An 18467-nucleotide genomic window follows, 5' to 3' on the forward strand; every position below is an offset into this window, starting at 1 on the left:
TCAGAACGGGCCTCAGTCTCCACCCTGGGTTCTGGAGGTCACAGCAGATCTGAGCAGGGGACGTTGCAGGTGGGCCTCAAGCCTTCTGGGAGGGACTCCAAGGGGCCATTGAGGGTCCCCGACCACAGGTGACTGACAGGAGGGCTGCACATCTCCAGAGGGCTGCTTATGAGCAGGGGACGGGCTCCCTTCCCGGTCTCCCGTGGCCCCAGGGGGATGAGGGGGACTGAGGGGGAGGCTCAGGGGTCAGGAGGGGTTGGGCTGGGCCTCAGGCTGGGGCAAGTCGCCCCAGGAGCCTAGTAGGCCTGGCCAGTCTCCACCGGCAGGAGTCCCAGCACAGCAGAGTGCTCCCCGAGCTTCATGCGACGCTGGGTGGACAGGCTCACGTTTTTGGCCAGGTAATCAACAGCAGCTGGAAATAAAGAGAGAAACTCCTAGAAATTGAGGTCCTTTTGGTCTGTCTTCCATTTACTCCATCCATCCATCCATCCACTCATCCATCCGTGCATCCATCCACTCATCCATCTGTCCATCCATCTACCCACTCATCCATCTGTCCATCCATCCATCCACTCATCCATCCGTCCATCCATCTACCCACTCATCCATTCATCCATCCATCCACCCACATATCCATCTACTCATCCATCCACCCATCCATTTACCCCTCCAAATATCCATCCATCCATCCACTCATCCATCCGTCCATCCATCCATCCACTCATCCATCTGTCCATCCATCTACCCACTCATCCATTCATCCATCCATCCACCCACATATCCATCCACTCATCCATCCACCCATCCATTTACCCCTCCAAATATCCATCCATCCATCCACTCATCCATCCGTCCATCCATCCACTCATCCATCTGTCCATCCATCTACCCACTCATCCATTCATCCATCCATCCATCCACTCATCCATCCACCCATCCATTACCCCTCCAAATATCCATCCATCCATCCACTCATCCATCCGTCCATCCATCCATCCACTCATCCATCTGTCCATCCATCTACCCACTCATCCATTCATCCATCCATCCACCCACATATCCATCCACTCATCCATCCACCCATCCATTACCCCTCCAAATATCCATCCATCCATCCACTCATCCATCTGTCCATCCATCCATCCACTCATCCATCTGTCCATCCATCTACCCACTCATCCATTCATCCATCCATCCACCTACATATCCATCCACCCATCCATTTACCCCTCCAAATATCCATCCATCCATCCATCCACCCACCCACCCTTTGGCCATCTATCTGTCCATCCTGGCCTTCTCTCCCTCCTCCCTCCCTCCATCCACCTCTTCCTGGAGTTCTTCTCTCACCTCCTCCCCTACACTCAGCACACAGTCACCTAACATTTAATGTTCATGGCTTTCTCGCGGGTTCTGTAGGCACAGAATACGGAGGGGATCCACAGTGTCGAGGGAAGAATAATTGCCTCTTCCCACTAGCCCTCTACATACCCAGCTGCGGGGGATGACCAGGGAGTCCCCTGAGTCCAGGTAGCAATGAGGGAAGGTCCCTCTGCCTGCTGTGGACCCTGAGCCCAGCTCATGGATGAAGCCAGGCAAGACCTCACACAAACGCCAAGGTGGCCTCATGGGTGAGCTGAGGGGTCTGGCGGGAGGAGGAGCCAGGGCCCCGAGGTGCAGGGAGCCGAGCCTGCACCTCTGGTCATACAGAGGAGATGGACGAGCACCTGAGGATGTGTGTGTGAGTGAGTGAGAGGTGTGCACTCGTGTGTGTGAACCCTGTGAACAGAAACAAGAATCTCCTTGAAGCAAGAATGAACACGCTTGTGTTCACGCCCACACGCGTGAGTCAGGCACGCCTTTGGGAGTAGATGACAGAGGAAATGGCTGGGCTTGTGCAGGTGCTATGTGCCGTGAGTTCCACCTGAGCCAGGTACACGTGTCTACCTGGGTCTGTGTGCAGCTGTGGTCACTGGCCTACTCCTACGTGTGCTCTGGCTACCCTCAGTAAGGCCAGAGCAGAAATCAGGCCTGACCTGAGAGCTCCCAGGCAGGTGGCGGAGGCCTCCTGGGACCCAGAGATGCTGCCCCTGCAATCCGCTGGGACCTCGAGGTACCTCAGTAGGGGACCAGCGTCCAAGGCCCAGCCCGACACCCCCTCCAGCCTGGCCTCCAGGGGTCACTGCTACGTTTCCCACGGTTGGAGCCTGCTGCCTAGAGCAGGTGGGGGGACAGGTGATGGACACGGGCTGAGTGGGAGGGCAGGGGCCTCCTGGACAGTAGCCATAGCTGCTGGGGCTGGATCACCTTGTGGGTCCAGTGACCCAGGTTCGAGTCCAGAACCTGAGCCTCGGTATCCTTGTCTGTAACATGGGGCTATTTATTACCCCACGGAGGCTGCAGAGTCCACCGAAGGCTGAAGGACACACACAGGCGTGGTCAGCTGGGCCTCACCCACCATGCCGTGTGCTCGGCCATCGCTGGCTCAGTATGGTAGGACCTGAGACTGGGACTTGGTGAGCAAATGTGACCTTGGAAAGGGGCCGGAAGGAAAGTGGTGACAAAGAGGCGGCCACCTCCTGCTCGTGTGGCTTTGGGCCAATCACTGTTTTTTGGTACCCGGATCGACTCAGGGGCACTCGGCCACTGGGCCCCACCCCCAGCCCTATTCTGTATTTTATTTGGAGGCAGGGGTCTCGCTGAGTTGCTTAGGGCCTCACTGTTGCTGAGGCTGGCTTTGAACTTGTGATCCTCCTGCCTCAGCCTCCCGAGCTGCTGGGATGACAGGTGTGGGCCACAGCCCCTGGTGCAAATCACTCTTTCTCTCTGGGCCTGTGTCCCCGTCTCTAAAATGGGGAGAACAGACTCCCGCCAGCTCTAGGCTGCTGTCAGGAGGGTCACATGAGATGACGCTCTTCCAGATGCTGGGCACAGAAGGCCTGGGCCAAGGCCCCCGGGTGCCTAAAGGATGTACAAAGGCTCTCGAGTCCCTGGGAGTGTCTGGCCTGTGCCCTGAGCAAGCCAGGCTCCAGGTGGGTGGTAGGAAGGTAAGCCCCTTCAGGGTCTGAGGAGCCCCAGGGGCAGCCCACCTCCTGAAGCCCTGGCCTCCAGGCTCCCGGGGGGTGGACAGAGGGGGCTGTGGCCTGCTGCCTGCCTTGGACCTGCCTTGCCCTGCTCTGGGGGTGGGTGGTACACCATGCCTGGCCTGCAGAGACCCCCGGCTCTGGCCACGGCGTCTCCCCTAGCTGGGTGCCCCGTCAGGAGGACGCGGTCTCAGCGGGGTGATAGGAGGGGCAGGAGGAAGAGCTGGCAGTGCCCAGAGCTCGGCCCTGTGGACCCGCTCACAGCACCGCGAGCTCTTTGGTCACTGAATTGTCACCCCAGCTCTTGGAGGCTGCTGGGTGAAGAGCCCCTTCTACACAATGGAGCTGACGTCCTGGGACCCACTTGCAATGTCACACAGCTCCCAAGTCGGGAAGCCAGGCTGCAGACCCAGGCAGCCCAAGGCCCCTCCCCAAACCCCACAGCGTCCCCAGCGGCCCCTGCAGAATGACCGGGGAAGAGCGTGTGGGGCCCTCTCCACCCAAGACTCACGTGGGTCCACTCCTTCCCCAGGCAAAGCCAGTGACATGTCCAAGGTCACCCGGCCAAGTCAGGTGGCCGCTCCCCGGTCACCGACGCGGCTCCTGCCTCCCCGGGTTCCACACGCACTCGGTGGACATGATCCCGTTTAATTTTTCTTTTTTTGGTGCCAAGGACGGAGCCCGGGCTTTGTGCTCGCGGTAAGTGCTCTGCTCTGAGCTGCGGCCTGGCCCCGTTTAATGCTCCCAGCAGCCCCTGTGCCAGTGATGGCCCAGAGTCACACACAGCATGTGACAGGGAGGAGCCTGAACCGCCCCTCGCGTACCTCTAGCCACTCTGCCTCCTCCTTCGCTTCTCTGGGCCACCAGCCCGTGGCCCAGCACACAGTAGGAGCTTGCCCAGGCCCTGCCCTGTCAAGGTGGCCAAGGGAACATCAGGAAGCCACACTGGCGACCCAGCCGACTCCAAGGGCACCCAACGTGCCTGCCTCTCCTGGGGCGGAGGCGGGGGCCGATGAGGGCAGGGCTGTGACATTCCTCATTAGGGCCTCTGTCAGGCCCTCCCTGTCCCTCTGTCTCTCCATGGCTCCCTTCCCCTGCCCCACGCCGGCCGCCTGGGCTCTAAACGTCTCAAATTAGATTAATCAGGCGTTGGCAGGAGGGTGGCCGCAATGCCCACCCGTAAACAGACACCAGCCGTCAGCGCTGCGTCAGCCGCAGCCCCAGAGGAGGACCCGTCCAGACACAAGTTCTTATTAGACTTGTCAGATCGATTAAAATTCTCTCCACACTCCTGAGCTCTATCAGTGCATCATTAGCTCAGCCCTGGCCTCTGGGAACACCAGGGCCAGATTAATCTGCCGCGCGCCCCATCTCCGGCCCCTGCCCCACTCCCTCCAGGGACAGGGAGGGACAGATAGATGGACGGACAATGGCCAGACAGGAGAGGAAGGTGTGACCGTGTCCATGGGAAGGTGGGAGGCCTCGAGAGGACTCGGCTGCACGCGGTTTGGCCACGTGTGGTCCACACACACCTGCGGTGGCCCTCCAGAGACGGAGCACACTCCGATAGCTACCACTGGCGACCTCAGGCAGAGAACCTCTCTAGGATGCCGTTTCCTCACCCGTGCACAGGAATCGCCACGTGCTGCCCAGGGTGGCCGTGGGGATGGAGGGCGGGCCACAGTAGATGCTCAATAAACGGTCAGTCCCTTCCTTCCCACACAACCTGCTGTTTCTACCTTGAATCAGCGTATTCACACGCTGGTGATGCACTCGGATCTCGGTGTGCGTCTGTGGGTGTGTGTGAAGCTGTGGACAAGAATCATGCACAGGAAGGCCTAGTACGTGTCGGTAACTGAGCGTCTCACACAAGCTTGTGGCTCTGGGTGGCTGAAGTCAGGAGACCCTGAATCCTCCATTCTCCTGCTGTGGGACCTTGGGAAAGCTACCTGGCCTCTCTGAGCCTAGTTTTTACATCTGTAAGCTGGAGACAAATCGCTTTGAGAAGTACACGAACAAGGACATGTCCCCTGGGCTGGACTCACGCACAGGCAGGGTGAGCGGTGACAGGTGACCCTGGGCACATGTGGCAAGCTCAGAATGTGTGACTCTTGACACATACCACGAGAGCCCAGCCGCAGGGTGTCCAGTGGCCTGTGGACATGGGGCAGGTTAGAGTGGAGAAGAGGGTCTGCCCAGGAAGCCAAGGGCCAGGGAGAAGGCCCCATAGGAAACTGGGAGCCAGCGGAGTCTCGTCCCAGCCCCTTTCACAGGTGGCAGGACTGAGGCTGCAGGCGTCAAGAGCCCACGCCAGTGGGCAGCAGCGTTGGGGCTGGGGAGGGTGGCCCAAGAGGAGCTCCGAGCTCTCCCTGGAGGACCCAATGGGGAACTGGAGTTGGAGGGGCAGGAGGAGGAAGGGGGGGGAGGGGGAGAGAAGGGACAGGGCTCCTCTCGCCTCCTGGGCCCTTCCCTTTTGATCCCCTCCCCCGCCCCCCGCGCTGACTCTGGGGTTAATTCTATTTCCGAGCTGGGCAGGCGCCCTGGAGCAGGGCGCGGGCTCCGGGTGTGACTAACGCCTGCCCGGGGCCGGCTCTTGATCAAGAGCATGTGTCCCGCTCCGTGCAGGGACATGTGCTGGTCAGCGGGTCGCCAGGGCCCCTCTGGGAGCACTCCCGCGCACACGAGTGCACTCTGCTTGTGAGCACACACACACGTGCTCCCATGCACACACATTCGCACGGTCACACACCGACAGACACGCCACACGCGTCCCCCCCCACAGATTCAAACACATGCTCACACCTGAAGGAAGAGCGGCGCACACGTATGCACACCTGCACACCTGCACACGCTGCTAGTTCTGCAGGACCACGCGGTGACACGAGCACACGCACACCAAGCGCACGTGACACACGGACTCGCTCGACCCCACGCACACACCTGAAGGCACGTTTGAAACACGGGCGTGCGTGACTGCCGCCGAGATGCCCGTGCATTGGTGCCCACGCGTGTCCCTGCACACAGACCCACAGGTGCACCGTGCGCACACGGCGCCCTTCCTAAGCAGGTGTGTGTGGAGTCGCACGCCCGCGTTCCCCCACGTGCTCACTGCGCCTTACGCACGGACACACACCTCACCCGCTCTACGCAAATGCCGGTGTACTAGGACACGTCACGTGCACACAAGCCTGAACTGGCCACCCGTGGTGCCTCCGCCACACTCACCCAAATATACGTGTGCACAGGAGCGGGTTCCCACACGGGCAGGGCACAAGCACAGCTGGCCGGGCAAGGCCGAGGCAGCTGGCCTTCATTTAGCCAGGGAGGCCAAGGCCACAGGAGAGGAGTGGGCAGGAAGCAGTGCGCAGGCCGGGCGGGTGGAGAGGACGCCCCGGGGTCGGGGGCCTGGCCCCTCCCTTCGCCTTCTGATTAGTCTGACACCCGCAGGTGAGGCCCTTGCCGGGAGGTAGGGCAGGAGGGGCCCCGGTGACCTCTGACCCCTGTCCCGTCTGGGCCTGCCCTGCCGCTGGCCCCATCGGGCAGCCAGAGGCCGAGGCCAGGTCCGCCCTCCCCAGCCTTTGGTCTGAGAGGCTCCTGTCCCCTGTCTGCAGATGGGGTACTGAGAGGATGGCAGCGGGGGCGGGCAGGGGACAGCATGGCAGCTGGGGACACCAAGGCTGAGGGGTTGGGCTGGATGCCAGAGATTCAGACACAGCTGCCCCAGCGTGGGGCAGCACGGGGCAGGATCTCACACTGTGCCACCAAGCTGGCCACCACTAGCCACACGCTGGCCACACGCTGGCTGCTGAGCACTCGAACGGTGGCTAGCGCAGCCAGGGAGCCAAATTTCAGAGGTTTGTTTGGTTTTTATCTAATTTAAATTTAAAAGCCCATCGTCCACTTAGTTATTTCATGGTTGGGAAACTTGTCAGTCTATCTGAAGCCACCTGAGTGTGTAAGTCTACTTCTCAACTGTAAACTTCATGAAATTTCAATATGGAGAGAGCATTTCTGCTCTTCTGCCGTCATGGGGAGTGAACCCAGGGCTTCGGGTGCCGCACGGCACCCTGCTCCTGAGCTGTCCCCAGCCCTGGGCTGTGCTTCTGATGCAAGTTTAGTGTCTGAATTAAAATGGAAGAACAAAACGAGATGAAATCAAATAAAACCCAGTGCCATCAGGTAAAACACGCAGCAGATATCAAAGCCCAGCATGGAAGACATGATGCAAAACCCAAGATCAATCATCGTGTAGGGCTGGGGCTGGGGCTCCGCGAGGGGCACTTGCCTGGCGCATGTGGGGCCCTGGGCTCCATCCTCAGCACCACATAAAAATGAATAAGTAGATAACTAAAATAAAGCCTTTGTGTCTGTCTACAACTAAGAAATTTTAAAAATAATGATTTTATGTGGATTCCATGTGGACGTGATCATCTTTCAGAGAGATCGGGTTCAGGTCATTCCGCGCTCTCCTCCGTTTGAAGATGCCACTGCTAGAAAACGCCACGGAGCGTCCGGGGCTGTGTCCTGTTTCTGGAGGAGTCGCACCGGGGCCCGGGCAGGAGACGACTGGACTTGAGGCTCGGCTCCCTGGTGGAGACCGACTCTGCGTCCCTTCTGGACCTGGGTCTGCCCATCTGTGAGGTGAGCCCCCCCCAGGGGCCCTGGGCACTCACTCTGGCCGTACTGGCCGTACTGGTAGCCGGCCACGGGGTCCACGCTGTAGCCGGTGGTGCTGTAGGTGGGCGGGCAGTAGGACTGGGAGGTGGGCAGGCTGTCTCCAGGCTTGATGGCGTCGGCCCTCTGGCTGCAGCTGGCCGAGATGGAGGAGGCCGAGTCCAGGCCGCCGTGCAGCGGGGAGATGGAGAAGTCGGCCTGCGGCTGCGGGGGCACAGCGCTGGGGCTGCTCAGGATGCTCATCACCTGCGGAGAGACGTCAGTGCCGGGGACCGGCCACCAGGACGGAGGGCACTGGGGCCTGGCCTTGAGGTCCCTGCAGCCCCCTGCTCCCCCTCTACCTGGTCTGTGTCCCTTGGGAGCGACAGGGCTGCCGTCTCTACTGCTCTCCTGCCCACGGCCCAGCTCAGGGTCCCCCTTCCCCCGAGAGAGTCTAGGGCAGGGCAGGCCCTGGCGCACCTCTTTGTCCCCATGGCCTGGCTCAGGGGTCACCCCGGGCCTGGCTGTAAAGGGGCCAGGAATGTGTGTGTGAATGAATGAACTAATGGGGTGCGGGGTCTCCCCATTGCCGGGAAGCTCCCCTGGTTCAGGACGGCACCTCCCCGCCCCACCAGACTGGAAGGCCCGACCTCTATCCCTCTACCCTCGCCCGGCGGCACCCACTCTCCACTTGGGCTGGCTGGGCTCTGGACTCCCGCCCTTCCCGCCTCCTGCCCCTCCTCAGCATGTGGCCGGTGCTTTATGGTATTCATTGTGGGGGAGCAGGGCTACAGGGGACTGAAGCTCGGCTCCACCACGGAGCCACATCCCCAGCTCTTTTTACCTTATTTAGAGACAGGGTCTTGCTGAGCCCCCAGGCTGCCCTTGAACCTGCCCTTGAATCTCCCGCCCTCTTCCTCCTCAGCTCCCCAGGTCGCCCGGGCTTGCAGGTGTGTGTGGCCCAGCAGCCAGGGCTTCAGGTAGCTGCCTGGGGGCCCTGTTTTGATTCTGGCAGCTCCCAGATGTCTGTGGCCATCACCACCTCCCTACTTGGCCCGGGGACAGCAACTGGGATGTCCCCTCAGCCCTGGCCCCGGGACTGACATGTGGGGGCTTGTCTGTAGAAACCGAGCTTAAAGGAGCTGGGGTTGGGATGTCGGGAGGAAGGTCACTTATTCATTCAACAAACAGGCACCGCTAACAGCTGGCCCGGCCCTCTGAGCCCTGGGACTTTAGAGGACAGAGTCCTGGTCCCTGCCCCAGGTGGGGAACGGAGGGAATGGGGACGTGACACAAAAGGGCCATCAGGGCAAGGGAGCACTGAAGGACTGGACTGAGGCAACGCAGGGCCGAGGAGCCCACGGAGGGCGTCCCGCCAGCTCAGGGTCCAGGAAAGCTAAGCAGAGTCCCCTGCTGAGGAGTGCCCCAGGGGACAGCAGAAGAAGGCAGCGCCAGGGCAGAAATGAGAGGGCAGCGTCCCCACCAAACCACGGGAGGACAGATGGGCCACCTGCAGGGCCCAGGACTCCATGTCCTCCTGCCATGGCCACCCATTTGGGGAGGGAGGGCGCCAGGTGGGGACAGTTCTGCTAGTCACCAGCCCAGCTCGGGGGCAGAGGCTCCAGACGCACAGCCCTGTTCTCTGACTTCCCGGAGACCTTCCTCGGGGGACAGCAGGCTGCGGGCACCTTCTGAAGAGCCCACCTGCCCCGTGCACGCATGGCCACAGGGTTTGCTCGGGCCGGCGCGGAGGCCTGGATCCCTCCTGTGGGAACCTCGGGGGGTGCCCCTCAACTGCTGTGACCATCTGCAATCCTCAGGGAAAGGGGTGTGGTGTCCCGACACCAGGGTAGCGGAGGGCGAAGTGAGCTTGGCATGGGACAGGCTTTGCCTCCTTGGTGGCCGTCCTTCCTGCCTCCCCTCCTCCTGACCACTGACCACGCAACCTGCCCAATCCAGAACCCCGTGGACAAGAGTGGCGCGGAGCCAGGATGCCCATTTCTCAGAAGAAAAGACTGAGGACTGCAGAGGGCAGGGGCTGCCCCAGATCTCAGAGCAGGTCTGCGGGCGAGCTGTCCAGGCCCAGGCTCCCCGGCCCAGGTTCCCCTGCCCCAGCCTCCCCTGCCCCAGCTTGTGGCAAGGCGTCAGGTCGGACCCTCCAGGCCGAGGCTCCCAGAGCAGAGAGTCCCGGCAGCCTCCACCTCTGCCCAGTCCCTTGTCCCCACTCCCAGGGCCAGGGCCAGGCCAGGGCACTGCTGGGCTGCGGCCTGGCTGGCCTCGTCTCCTTAGCTGTGGGGATCCCACCGAGGCGTCCAGGAACCACTGTGTGTCTCTGGGTTCTCAAGAGGGAGCTAGAAAGGGTCCTGGGGAGGCTCACGGTCCACCCAGGGCTGCAGGCCGAGCTCCGCGGTGGAGCCGGCGCTCTGCCCGCACGAGGCCCTGGCTTCCACCCCCAGCACCGGGGGAAATGATCATGTAGAGAGAGATCACAGCCTGGTTTGGGGTTGGAGACGCAGCTCAGTGGCACAGCGTGTGCTTAGTAAGCACAAGGCTCTGGGTTCAATCCCTGCACCACAAAAAAAATTGAAAAGGAAAAGAAAAAGGAAGGAAGGAAGGAGAAAAGAAAGAATGGATGATTCCTGCCCCTCCATTCCCCGCCCCACACAAACCTGGAGCCTGCTCCCTCCCCTGGGAGAGGAGGAATGGGGACGGGGAGGACCAGGCTGCTTTGGAACCGGCTGCAGCTGTGCCTGGACCCCGTACTCAGTCTGTAAGACAGAGATCTGCGCAGAACGGCCACCGAAGGGACCGCACCACTCAGGAATGACGGGTGGCTCCCAGAACCTCCCCTAAAGGCTTCTTGTGATGGACCTGTGCCTGCCCCAACTCCTCCCCGCTTTCCAACCTTGTAACGCACACCCCAGCAATGCCAAGTGTCGCTCCCCTCCTTCCTTCATCTATTCATTCAACCAACATTTCTCAGGTGCCACCGTGTGCCGAGCTCTAGATAAGGCGGCCGGGCCCTCTGAGGACAGGACGGAACGTGTCTGACCATCTCTACCGCCCACAGCCCACACCATGATCTGGGAAAAGCTCTGTTGAATCCATGTGTATTCAGTGAGCACCTACTATGTGCCAGACCCTGAGCCAGGCACTGGGGACAGAGCAATGGACGATGCCGGTTCCACACCTTACCCAAGGGAAACTGAAAACAATCAAGTGTGTGGATAAATAACCTAATTTCTGATCCTGCTGAATGCTGTGGAGGACAAATAAGGGCATGTGACACCCCACACACACCCATGAGGGAATATCCAGCGAGACCGAAAAGGACTAGCTATGGGAAGATGTGCAGGTGAGCATTCCAGGCAGGGCCATCTGCAAGTGCAAAGGCCCTGGGGTGGGAACACACCCAGCAGGTATAAGAAATAGCAAGAAGGTCAACGTTGAGAAGAAAAATCCTGGCAGCTGCCAGGCGTCCCGCAGCCCTTTGTCAGGAGGGGCTTGTGTGGTGCCCAGTGGCTCAGAAGGCCTTGGACCCTGGCCGCTAACAGGCGGCTCAGAAACAGCTTGGGCCCAGGGAGCTTTTCCTGTAATGGGATTTGCTCAATGGGATTTGCCCTGGAACATCAAATCAAATCCACATCTGGGGTAGGTGTGAATGGGGGAGGCGAGCTATCGGCTCAGTCTCTCCCAGAGTCCCCGGAGGCCTGCGGATCAAAGGGCTTCCATTTCATCCAACCCCCTGTTTCCAGGCAGAGCTGCTTCCAAGCAAATGGGACAGGACCCAAGTGGAGAGGAGGGAGGGGGTGCTGCTGAGAAAGCCAGGCCCCGGCCCAACCCTGGTCACTTCCAGGGCTCCCCAAGCAGATGGGCTATTACTGCCCCCATTCTGCAGATGGGGAAACTGAGGCAAGGGGATGTAAACAGACTCCCCTGAGGTGACGCAGCAGGAGTGGCAGAGAGGGGACTTGCGTCCATCTCCTGGATGCCCAGCTCTGCTCTTTCCCCACGGGGGCCGAGCTGAGCTGCTCAGAGCCCCGCCAGCCCAGGTGGCCCTCTGCCAGCCTCGGACTCGCCCAGGGACGTCTGGGAGTCCCTCTTGGCCCACAGAAGCGGGAAGCGTTTTGCCCCCGGTGAGGGGCCCGGCTGAGGTCTGGGGCCTGCAAACTTTTGAACTTGAGGCAGTCCTGGCCTGACGCGGTGATCCACCCCCCTCAAGAATGCCGCGCTGCTCCCCGGGTGGGTCTGCCTTCTTCCCGTGACCTTGCTCTTGCTAATGTATCACTTCTTGGAACGTCACCGTTACTAACTCAGAATCAATACCGACCTCCACATCTGTAAGGTTTTATCTGAAGGCAGATCTCGGGGCTGTCCGTCAGGCTGACTGACAGCCGTCCCTTCCTCTCCCTCCCCCCCACCCCTGCCCGCCCCCCCCCCAGCCCCTTCCTCTCCCTCTGCTCCAAATCAGTCCCAGCCCGGACCAGACTAAATCAATAAGGGGCCAGCCTCACCCTCCCTTCCGCCCGCTGGGGAGAGGCTGGCTGGTTTCGGGGGTGGGGACCCCCCTTCCTCAGCCTCTGCTCACCCCCCTCCCCCGGGACGGGCGGGCGCGCTCCCCTACTTTAAAAGAAGGGGATGGGAAAATGTAATTAATTCCCTCCGTTCCTGAGCTGGCCCCGGGGCCTGGGACGCGGGACTGAGCTGGAGGTCTGCACCCTGTGTGATAACCGAGCGTGGCTTTGGGAGCGCGGCTGCAATTAGAAGGGCCATCGCCACCGTCCTGGCTCCGTGGCAGGATCTGGGTGGGTGCAGGGGGGCCTCTGCAGGGTGCAGGGGAGGAGGCGGTGCAGGGACCTGAGCTGGGGGCCGGGCCCTTGTCAGCTGGAGGGGGAGGGGCCTCGAATCGGGCCAAGGACCCCTGGGATCAGCTGCAGGTCAGGGAGCGCCCCCTCCTCACGGCTAGAGGGGCACCGAGGCCCTGAGAGGGACCCGTGAGGGCCCTTGGTCAGTCGGTGCTGGGCCGGGGGCTTCTCTAGCCGCCGTGTTCCCCCGTGACTGCTGCCCCCGGGCATTCCTTTAACCTGCCGGTTCAGCCTCAGTCTTCCCGTCTCTACAGTGGGCACAGCAATGGCCCAGGCTGCCTGTGGGGTCACGCAAAGGACTAAATGAGTAAGTGCACAGGGAGTGCCCCAGAGGGGGCCTGGCACCCGTCTGTCCCCAGGGAACCCAGCTGTCTCCTCCCCACGGGGACCTCCCCTTTGTCACCGTTGTTCCACAGGAGGCACCTTCCGGAGGGGCACTGCTCGGCCCCCAGGATAGGTCTGCCACCCCCCAGAGCCCTGGGTCACTCCGACAAGACACCCCACCTGCATGAGTGTGTCCCTGGGAGGCAAGTGGCACCGGCAGGCACGGCCCTGATGGCGAATCTGTGACACCTCCCAGTCGCCACCTCGTCAGGCCTGAAGTCCACAGGCCCCCCCACATGCACACCCCACGGAGCAGCTCACGCCCGATCAGAGTGAGCAAGGCTCAGACAGCTTCTCCCCACAGCCCCGGGCCGAGCGACGGACCTTTCTGCACACCGACTTTTGGTGAAACTCGTCAGATTCACTTGCACGTGCACACAGCCCAGTGCTCCCCTGAGACCCCGGAGGCAGCCTGGAGATCGATGCTCGAAGAGGAGGAAGGACTGGCCGAGTCCCCAGCAAGCAGGCCCTGCCGAGGCCCATGGGGCCTTCTGTCACTCCCTCCTGTCCCCTGGCCTGTGCTGGGCTGCGAGAGCACCCACCGACCCGGCACGCCAAGGGCTTCTCCTCCGAGCCTCAGACCCAGCTCCAGCCCTGGGCCCCATCCTGCTCGTTCTTCCCCTCGGCTTCCATGAGTGGCGAGGGGGGGACATCTGGGGACAGCCTGCTCCCATCGTCAGGACACGGCTTGCCAGGAAAGGAAAGCAAGGTGTCTGAATTGCACCAAGATGAATTCATGGGCCAAGAGCCATCCGCAGGTGGGGGGATCTGGGTGTCCCAGCCCCGACTGGCCTGCTCCCTGAGCCCTGGAGTGGACTCGGCCAGCTGAGGGCAGGGGCGGCCGGCAAGACTGCTCCACCGTGTCCCCTCAACCGCTGGGAGTCACTGGGTTCTGGGGCTCAGGATACTTTTCGAAGGTCCCCAGGTGATCGTAATGGGGTGTCATCATCACTCCCCCACACCGCGGGATGACACATGCACACACACAGAGACCCGCGGACACCATACAGGAGCACACAGCAGCCGGGTCAGGCCAGCAGGACTGGGCACGGGGAGAGCCGCACGCACAGGCTGCGGGGCCACCACCCAGCCGCCGTGTGCATGCCCACGCAGCCTCCAACCCCGTCCACCGCTCCACACACACATGCCTCCACACCTTCCTCCAGCCGCCAAGGGACGCCCAGATACACATCTTGGGCAAGTGCGCGTGCGCACACACACACACACACACACACACACACACACACACACTTCCGCTGGTCCCCTGCCTGTCCCAGCTCCACGCTGGGATTAGTGCGAGCGAGAAATCACCCACCCGGGCAGCGGCCACTCTCTCCCCCTCCCCCTCTCCCTGGCAGTTCTCTGCTAAGAGGATCTGGCCCCCCTGCCCGCCCCCTGTGGACAGCAGTAATGGGCTTCGGGTGCTGACTTGGAGCTTCCAAAGGAGATTTCCTGCAGGTCTTCCTGTCCCCCGCCCCCTTCCCCGCCATCGCTGCCCATGGCCCTCACCCCTACCCCCTCCGCCCCCACCCAGGCCTCACACAGCAGCCCCCACCAGCCAGCGGCCAGGACCAGTGCAGCCGTCCCACCCCTCTCACTGTCACCCCCAGCTTCCACGGAGGCCTTTCTAAGCTGCTCCTGCCGCTCTCGGGCCTGAGCACGGCACCTTACAGTTTGCAAAGCATTTCCCTTGGGGCTCCACAAGCCTATGACTCCACTTTGCAGATGAGAAACTGAGGCTGGGGGCTGGCCTCGGTTACCCCAGGGATGAGGATGGGCGTGGGCTGGGGCCCTTGAGCCCTGGCCCCCAGTCCCAGGCACCTGGCCAAGGTCTCCTCTCACTACCAACAGCTCATTCATTCAGGCTTATGCAAGTGTGCACACCATGGGTGTGTGTGTGTGTAAGGGCTGCATAGGTGTGTATGCACGTGTGTGGGGCACGTGTCCTGCTTTTCCCTTAGGAAAGTACAGGTGCAGGCTGGGCAGAGGCCCTTGGATGAACACCAGGTCACTGGCTGTCATCTCTGACCTGGGGGGGCTCCCCACTCTCCAGCCCATCAGGGTCTCTCTTCTGCAGTTCAACCCACGAGACAGGAAGGACTCCTGAGGCGGGCTCTGTGTGAGAGGGGGAAGCAGGGTGGGGTGGGAAGGGCATCATTTGTGAAACTGCAGCAGGACAGATCTAGGTAAGACGTTGGTAAGAACCTCCTGATGTGGACGGAGATGCTGGAAAGCCAAGCAGTAGCCTCACTGGGTGCAGCCTGACCCAGAGTCAACTTTTCAACCCCACTGCTGCCAACCCTCGGCCTGGGTGTAGGTGCCTCTGGCTCTGGGTGCTGCTGCACACACACACCTACACACACCTGCTCTCCGGAGCACTGATACCCACCCCACAGTGCGCTCTCTCTCTCTCTCTCTCTCTCTCTCTCTCTCTGACACACACACACACCACATGCCCACAAATTCCCAGTGATTGACAGGATGGCACTCTCTAAATATCTGGAAACATCTAGACGGATCTAGGAAAACTGGATGGAGATTTTGACCACATCCACCCTGGACGGGTCCCTGGGCCTCAGTGCCAGGATGGGTCCCAGGGCTCCGGCCGGGAGGGTGCTGGGAGTGGTCGGAGCTGGGGGACTCAGAGACCATCTCTGATGGTGCGATAATGGGCCGCCGGCCAGGGATTAGAGCGACACGGGCTGCCGGGAGCTGCGCGGGCCGGGGAAGGAAGGGGCCGATCGCTGGGAAAGATATGACTATTTAAAGATAATGATTGCATAAATTTAATTAGCACACTTTCACGCGGCAAATGGCCGTTTTGTAATTAATGTATCTGGCCTTACTAAGCATGAAAGATCCCATCTCCCCCTCTCCCTTCCCGCTCCCCCTCCTCAGCGGCCCTAATGAAAGACAGAGAGCAAGTGACAGAAACAGTTTGTCATCGGCTCCAGGTGTCAGGGGCCTAATTGGCCGAGCTGAGGGGAGGAGGGGGAGGCACGGGGCCTCCTTGGCTCTGGAGGAGGATGGGAGGCCTGGGCTCTCGGGCCCCCCGGCCCGGGGGTCCCCCTCCATCAGTGCCAGAGACGGATGGAGACGGACGGTGCCAGAGAGGCCTCGTTAGGCCCTGAGCAGACAAGCCGGCACGTGTCACAGTGCGTTAGGGACTCATGATAGTCGGCTGCTGCCCGCTCCAGACGCCCCTCAGCCTCCTCCCGGGGTCGAGAGGCTGGCACGATACCATCATAGCCCCCGGTGGTTAAGCACCTACTATGTGCAGGGGGCCCGGCCGGCCATTCCTCCCACCTTGCACCCGCTGTGCCCAGTGATGGCCACGTGGTGGGGTGGCTTTGTGAAGGCTCCCGGGGACACCTTCTGAGAAGATGGAGAGGAGTCAGCAGTGCAGCGTCTTGGATCCACTGAAACGCGGTACAATGAGGAGCAGCAGATCGTCCCAGGGACCCGGAAACCGAGGCTCCGGGAAGCTAAAGTCTTGCTCCAATTGACCCAATCAGTAAGTGGCAGGCTGGGATCCGAACTCAGAAGGTCCGAATCTAAAGTCCCTTCCCTTCCTAGGGACTCGCTGGCAGACCCACTCAGCACCTTCTCCTGCCCCCGAGGTGCCGTCCTCTGCAGGGTGACCGAATGGCCTGACTGGCCCCATGGGAACATCTGCTTGCCAAGTGGGTACAGCTGCCAATCTCCATCATGTGCCTCAGCGGTAGGGTCCCCCAGTGTTCCTGCAGAGCCACCAGGTAACGGGGTGCAGAGAGTTTGAGCCACCATGGCCGCGCGTACCCCCTGCCTGACAGTGACCCTCCACTGTCCTCACCAGCCTCAGCCACGGGCCTGTGCCCAGCACACTCTTGTCCACTTTTCTCTGAGGAAGGAAGAGCGAGGAGGCCCTGAGCCAGCACGGCCAGCCCTGGCCCCGGCAGCCCTCGCCCGGACCAAATTCAATTTCGAAGCTTAATGAGTTTGCAGAGGAGCCGAGTGAGCTCCCCACGCCGCTCCTTGCCGGCTGGGTGGTTCCCGGCCGGGCCACCGAGCGCGCGGTGGCTGAGCTGGGAGAGCCCTGGGCCCCGTCGAGAGTGGCGGGGGCACCGAGCAAGTGAAAAATGTCAGAGCAAATTGCTCTTGACAGCGTTAATATCTGCAGCTCATAGCCATAATTACATGTAAATAAATAGCAAAACCACACTCAGCTGGAGGCTCGAGCCGGGGACAGGCACCGCTAAGGACCAGCTGAGGACCGCTGAGCTCCGGGCCTGCCTCTCTTTCTCTTAGAGTCTGAGTCCCCCGCCCCCAGTCAGACTCCTGCAGCAGCACAGGCCCCTGCCTCAGGATCTGGCCACTCATGTTCAAAATAAAAGGAAATAAAGAAAGGTTTATGTCCCCTGCCCCACATTCTGGGCCCGCCGTGGGGCGCAGTGGGACCCAGCGTCCTCCCACCCTCTCTGCTTCCTCTCTTCCTGCACACCCTGCTCCATCTCTGGGTCTCCGCCCTGGGCATCCTCCTGGCCTTGACCTTCTAAGACCCACCCCCTGACCCAGGTGCACCCCTGCATTCCCGTTTCTGCACATGACCAGGGAAGCACCCATTAATCATGGGAAGATATCTCTGTCACCCTCCCTCCCCTAGTCCCAACACCCTGTTGGTCATCACAGGCCGCGCCAAGTCGCCAGCTAAACATGGCGGGACTTCCTGGAGAAAGCATGAACTGACCCCGGGCCCCGCTGTCACAGGGTCCTCCCTGCCCACGGCTCCACGGAGGCCAGGAGTGATAATGCATGCACCTCTGCAGGGCACCCCACCCCACTCTTATCAGGGGGTGCCTGTGGCCCCCAGAGAGACACTCCTCAGAAATGACGGAGAGTAAGAATACGCTCAGGAACCTTCTAGGCCTCTGACCAGACGTGCCTCTTGCTTGGGGGGCCGTTAACTCGTTGGTGCGGTTTTGTGTGACTGGACGGTCCAGGCTACAGAGCAGAGGCCTTGGGCTGAACTCACAGGCCTAGGAGGGTCAGGAGAGGGTCACAGGAGGGAAGGTGGAAGGAGAAGAAGGTGGAGAGAAGAGGAAGGCACAAGAGGACCAGGGGACAGCGCAGCCGGGAGGAGGAGGCTCCAGAGCCCCCCCCCCAGGAGGACCCAGGGCCCTTCTCCCCAGGTCCCGCCGGCCCACCCCTCCTGCACGAGGGGCTCCCCAGGCCCCTGGAGAGGGGCGCACGCCTCCCCGCACGGAGCAGGGAGCCAGGGAACGCAGGCTCCATTCTTCACGAAACAAATATCTTCTCTGGAGCAGGCCCCGGCCGCACCTTCTTGTTTAGCTCACCAGCTAATCCACTTATCAAGGATAAAGCGCCTGCGAATCCCCCTTGATAAAGGCAGCTACAAAATTAGCCCAAGTGTGCCCACGGCACCACGTGCCAAACAAACAAGAGGCCGGGCCGGCGGCTCAGCGTCGCGGCTCCTCTCAGGCCC

General features: G+C 61.3%; 1 protein-coding gene across 2 annotated transcripts in view; it reads right to left on the bottom strand.

Moving 5' to 3' along the window:
- Window positions 1–296: 296 nt before the first annotated feature.
- The window catches only part of Pax7 (paired box 7), an 86463-nt gene continuing 68292 nt past the window's right edge, over window positions 297–18467 (bottom strand). For both annotated transcript variants that reach the window (XM_076863301.2, XM_076863302.2), the window contains exons 8-9: window positions 7757–8003; window positions 297–412 (exon numbers count right to left, since the gene is read on the bottom strand). In XM_076863301.2, coding sequence (XP_076719416.1) covers window positions 297–412; window positions 7757–8003 — 363 coding nt within the window. The remainder of the gene's footprint in view (window positions 413–7756; window positions 8004–18467) is intronic.

The sequence above is a fragment of the Callospermophilus lateralis genome, chromosome 7, assembly GCF_048772815.1.
Source record: "Callospermophilus lateralis isolate mCalLat2 chromosome 7, mCalLat2.hap1, whole genome shotgun sequence".
NCBI classification, from domain to species: Eukaryota; Metazoa; Chordata; class Mammalia; order Rodentia; family Sciuridae; genus Callospermophilus; species Callospermophilus lateralis.